General features: G+C 36.4%; 1 protein-coding gene across 2 annotated transcripts in view; it reads left to right on the top strand.

Annotated features, from left to right (window-relative positions):
* BCKDHB (branched chain keto acid dehydrogenase E1 subunit beta) overlaps positions 1–5,674 on the top strand; it is a 48,448-nt gene extending 42,774 nt beyond the window's left edge. The window contains exons 10-11 of one of the 2 annotated variants that reach the window (XM_081944400.1): positions 493–640; positions 5,389–5,674. In XM_081944400.1, the coding sequence (XP_081800526.1) occupies positions 493–633 (141 nt within the window). In that variant the 3' untranslated portion in view covers positions 634–640; positions 5,389–5,674. Of the gene's footprint in view, positions 1–492; positions 642–5,388 lie in introns of those variants that run through there. The other variant, XM_081944401.1, reaches the window with a different exon arrangement.
* Positions 5,675–6,000: the final 326 nt, after the last annotated feature.

Consider the following 6,000-nt stretch of genomic DNA (forward strand, 5'->3'; position numbering starts at 1 on the left):
AGATTTCACATTGACTTCTCATATATTATTTGATTTATTGTAGATATATCATGTAAGCAATGTAAACTATTCCTAAAATTTGTTTCATGACAGGTTATTTATTTCAGTTTTCCAAATAAAATTTGTATTTAGATCAATAAGGTGCAGATCAAATGAAGAATGTGAAATTGTATTTCTAGGAAAAAAATATTCACTGCTGTTCAGCATTTTGTGTTTAGCCGAATCTTTTTCATATGTCCTTAGAAAAGACATCAGCCACTGCCATTCTGTTTGTTTTTAATATCTTGTGGTCCCATTTCTCTCTATATATATCTTACTTTGCATATGCATGTTCTAGATAACTTCAATGGATTTTCCATGAAGATTTAATTTTCTCCTTGGGTTATAACTTGAATTTCAGGAATCCCAATGTGGTATATTTTAGTAAGCATTAAAATGTGAAGAATGATCTTATAGACTTCACTCATTTTCTTAACTGTTTTATTTTAACAGGAAGAATGTTTCTTGAATCTAGAAGCTCCTATTACAAGAGTATGTGGTTATGACACCCCATTTCCTCACATCTTTGAACCATTCTATATCCCAGACAAATGGAAATGCTATGATGCAGTTCGGAAAATGATTAATTATTGATGTCCAGGTGAGAAAAATTTCCCAAAGCAATTTAAGTCTAAAATGGTGGCTGAACTACGTATAGGAAATGTGTTAAGATTTTGATCCTTAATTTAGAGTAGGGCTGCCAAACTCCTGGCCCGCGCCTGTTTTAGTGAAAGGGGAAAAAGTCCCAATATGTCATGTGATGCCTCTGTGACGACATGAGTTTGACACCCCGGATTTAGAGAGTAAATTGTAAGCACAATTCATAGGTTTACAATCAACACTTAGGACAAGATCAAGCAATTTCCCTGAGATTGATGGCTGCAACTTGTTCCTCCAAAGGTCTGGAAAGTCTGTAACCATGTCACCAAAAAGATGATGATAATGATTGGAGTGCATTGGAGTTTTGGAGGGGAATTTTAAGAGTTGAAATAGGACTGAAAGATACAGAGCACCATTTCAGGCGGTGTTTTGGATATGGAAGGATTTGGGGTGTTATTTTACTTTTCATTTTCACCCTTAGTTTCGATAGGGAAAAATGCAGGGACCTAAACCTTGATCTGAGCTATTTGTGTTATTAAACTCACATTAGAAATGCAGTATACACAGTTTTACCTGTTGTTTAACACCAATTATAGGAAGAAATAAAACTGGAAGTGCCTTATTTATAAGAAAAGTAAGTAAATTTCAGCTTTCCAGATATCTCTGATAGAGGTCTTAGCATCGTTCATCATTGAACATATGACAAACTCTCCTGGAATTGGTCAATACAGCAACATATGAACTACCACAAGTTGCCTACCTGTCTTTAATAAAAATATATAATTACTTGTTGAAAATAATGCATAGAAGTTGATATATAAGAACCTTTCTAGAAAGAAAAGCTATCTTTATTCCTAGATTGGCTTTCATAGCCTAAGTGGAATCTAGTAGAAAGCAAGGAGCGGTCATAAATCAGGAAAATCAGTCAACAGTTATTCTCTCTCATAAAACCATAAATCAGGGTCTAATTCTTCATATTGGTTGCAAGAGGTCAGGCAGTAACACAGGCAAAGCTCCCAAAAAACAGTCTTGAGTATATAAGTCACGTTTCACAGTAGACTTAGTCATAACGGTTGGGTTTATTCTGGGGATCTATCATTCATACAGCATTTTCAAGATAAAGCTGTCATAGAAATAGTTTCAGCAGAGAATCTCCCACGTGAGTTTGTTGGACCCATTAAATCAGAACTTGGATAGTTTTTAGTATCCAAGTTCTGATTTAATGGGTCCAACAAAGCTTTGGTTCCTCTCAAGTACCTTTCCCTGGAAGTAACTATTCCTTAGCCTTGCTTTCTTCTGCTTTTTCTGCCTTGCTTTCTTTCTTGCTTTCTTTTGTAGCAGGGCAATATGTTTTACATTAAAATTAAGAATGGTGTAGCTTGCTTCTGTTTTTTTCTGATATTTCTCCACATGACCTGGGTGTCCTTGGTTTCTGAGTTGACAAATTCATCAGCTAGCTTATTTTCTAAGGAAGAAGGTGAAACCACTTGGGCTCAAGCTTGTGAGCAGTGTGGTTGGGGTAAAGGTCAATGGAGATTCTCAGTCATCCAGATCATGGTTGTCCCAAAGGTGCTTTTTCAAGAAACAACTGGACTTTTTGGTTTTTCTTTGAAGATGTTTTGCTTTTCATCCAAGAAGCTTCTTCAGCTCTGAGTGGATGGTGGGGAATGGAAGGATTTATACTCCTTGCAGACAGCTGGTCATTTGCATTCTTTTAGCGAGTCATTTGCATTCTTTTAGTGAGGTAAACCTCCAGGTGATCTTAGCAACTCCCTAAAAGAATGCAAATGGCCAGCTGTCTGCAAGGAGTATATATCCTTCCATTCTCCATCATCCAATTAGAACTGAAAAAGCTTCTTGAATGAGAAGCGAAATGTCTTCAAAGAAAAACCAGAAAGTTCAGTTGCCCCTTGAAAAACCAACTTTGGGACTAGTGGTTGATGTAATTTAGAACTTCCTGAAAGATCAATCCTATTCTTTCTCCCTGTCTCTCCCTTCCCCCCTTTCTATTCAGTCTTCAATTTAACTTAATTATTTGTCTTACGTTCTTAACAATTACCGCTCCTTTACTTCCAATTTTCATAATATTATAAAGAAAGGGTCACCAGAATCATGCACTACAGACCCTTTAGACCAGGGGTGTCAAACTCAAGGCCTGGGGGCCAGATCCAGCCCGCAGGGTGCTTAGATCTGGCCTGTGGGGTGATAAGATGTGGGCCAAGGGGCCATCCTGGAAACAGTGAAGGACTGGCCCGCGGTGCCTCTGCCAGCGAAAGCAGAGCTCCTGGCAAAAGGTTGCAGGAGGCCATTGCAGCCAAAAACAGAGCTCGGGAGCCCAACCCTGATGCGGCCCTCAATGAAATTGAGTTTAACATCCCTGCTTTAGGCTGAAGAGTTATTTGAACTCAATAAACATATCCCCCCCACAAAAAAACCATGGTGGTACTCTTGTTATGAAGCACCAGAATAATAAATAATTGCAGGAAGCATTTCGATGAAATAAAAAGAGACCTCAGACATCATATATCTTCAGTTATTCCCAGTTATATTGTAGATAGTTTTCTTAACTATCCTGAGTTCACAGTGCAGGGAAAGGGTGGCCATAGCCAACATGTTGAATAGTAGCATGAAGAATGAGAAATAATTGAACTGTTCAATGAGGCACAGGAGAAAAGTAGAATTATTATTCACTAAAATGTCTGGTTTAACATCTGTAAATGTCATGGAGAGGATTCAGCCTGCCTGTTTCTTTCAGAATTATTCTTGCAGACAAATATTTTGTGACCTTGTGACCTCCTTCCCTGAACCTATTAAAAGCTACAGTACAAATATGAATTTATAACGTTTTCAAAATATGCACAAACTTTTGTGATAAATAGTAACACAGCGAATTCCCCATTTGTGGTGCCAAGGAATGCCTTACTGTTTGTATGGGTTGTTTGAATATTATTAGAATTATTAGAATGAGTAAAAGTTTGTTGTAGTTAATATATGTGTTTATATGCATATGCACACTGACATGCCAGTTATGAGGAAAGCAATTGTGTCTCAACATAAAGCCATTTGCAATGTGCTTCAACTTGCTTTGTGTAATTGTCATTAAGGGCCTTGCTAGAAAAAATATTGTTAAATATTTTAGAACTATATTCCGGCATTTGTGATATGTGTCAAGATAATCTGTGATATGAAAAAAAATGCATTCAGCATTTTTCTCAATATTTTTTTCATTTCTTCAACAAAAAGAAATTAAAAAAAACAAATTTACCTTTAAGGAAATATTGCAAAGTAATGTTTAGCAGGCCCAGCCAAGGGGACGGTAGTAGAAACTTAAGAATTCTAATATTATAACAAAGGATAAAATATTTGCTAAGGCAGATTATCTACCAAAGTAGGCCTGGTTACTTTTTCTCCTTATAATTAAACCTAAATTTGGATTGATAGTAGTAGCAGGATTTATTTTTGATATGAGTAATACTTACCTGCTCCTGAGGTAAACATTGCTAGCTTGCTTTATATACTTTGTTTTCTTTGGAGCTCTTTGAGGCCTTGATCTCGGATGGGGGGGGGGGGGCACGGAAAGTCATAGTTTAGTTTTTTGAACATAGGAGGCTTTTTAAAAAAAATTGTTATGTAGCTTACAGTTATCTGCTTGGTCACTTTAAAGGAAGCTGAACCCATAAATACTAGAACCTTTGTAACTGTAAACTTGAGGATATAATGTTCTTATTTTCTTCCCATATTATGAAGAATGTGTCAGAAAACAATGCATCTTCACTTAGTGTAAACATCCTTATAAAGTAAAGAGGCAGTAGAAGAGAATATTCATAGCTCAGGTTAAAATGGGGCATCCAAGGCGCTCTTTGAGCTTGGCTGTTTTCTCGCAGACATTTCATTACCCAGCTAGATAACATCATCAGATCTAGGAGTCCATCTAGATGTGCCTTACAAAGCATTGTATACAGATAAACATGCTTTTGGATTTTGGCAATGGTAAATATGAAATGTAGCGTATACAAGTCAGTCCTGTAAGTTTATATAGATTTACTGAATAGCTGTAGGTTCAAGTTTAAGCATCCCCAATGAAATTATGCATTTCAGTAAATCCCTCACTCAACCAAAGTTAACACAGCCTCTGTATGGTACAAAGTTAAACTGCACGTAGAATATACACAAATTTGACAGTTTCTGCAAAGTTGTTGGTTTTCTTATTGATTATAGTTACCGTATTTTTCGGAATATAAGACACACCCTTTTCCCTCAAAAAAGAGGCTGAAAATCTGGGTGCGTCTTATTCACTGAATACAGCATTTTTTGCCTCCTGAAACCCCACCCACCAAAATGGCCATGTATAGCCTTTAGGAGGCTTCCAGGGTGCTCCTGGGGGCTGGGGAGGGCAGAAATGAGCGAAAAATGGGCAGTTTTTTTTCCTCAGTTTTGCCCCTCTCCAGCCCCCAGGTGCACGCTACAAATCTCCTAAAGGTTATTCATGCCCTTTTAAAAAAGGGCCCATTTTTGCAAAAAAACGGGCCGTTTTTGGGAGGTCTGCAGAGTGCAAAAACTTTTTTTAAAATTTGCTTCTTCAAAATCCTGATGTGTCTTACACTCCGAAAAATATGGGCAATTGATCTCAGAACCAAATAAGAAAATTTGGTAATTATTTTGCAAAAAGTTAAAAGTTAGTTCAAAGTGTTTATTTAAAATGATATTTAAACAAAACCTATAACATATTCTATTTCTGTTCCTTTAAAGGTGAAAGGAAAAAAGAAAATTCAACTGCTATCTACAGAATGGTTGCCATTAAACTTGGGCTTATTTTGTTTTTTCTTTATTGGGAATAACCATTCAAGATTCTTTTCTGGATACTCACCTGACTAGTCATCAAGCCAAAATTCTGTCAGCAGTGGAGTTTAATATGGCCACGTGATTGTTGTAAAATATTTATTTTGATTCTTTCCCAATTTTGCACATGACTGCTAACTTGTTTTATCATGCAAATCAAGGCTCAGGTTGAACTTAATAAATTGTAATCAAGAGACCTGTGGTCTACTTTTTTTGCCTTAATTGACAAATGTATGTTACAGTTTTTACAGTAGACTTGTTATGTATGTATTGATCCTAAATACACTAGAGTGTACATTTATTTTATTTATTTATTTCTTAGATTTTTAGACTGCCCCTCTCCCAGAAAGGGACTCGGGGCGGTGTACAGTCAATACAAATAAAACCAGTCATAATAATAAAATACATTTAAGATACATTTGGAGGGGGAGATAGGCTGTACTAAGAAATAAATATATTCTAATCCTAAAAACATCACAATTAAAACCCCAAACCCAATTAAAATAAAATAAATCCCCGGGA

Source organism: Natrix helvetica (assembly GCF_964273705.1).
Source record: "Natrix helvetica genome assembly, chromosome: 2".
Classification (NCBI taxonomy): Eukaryota; Metazoa; Chordata; class Lepidosauria; order Squamata; family Natricidae; genus Natrix; species Natrix helvetica.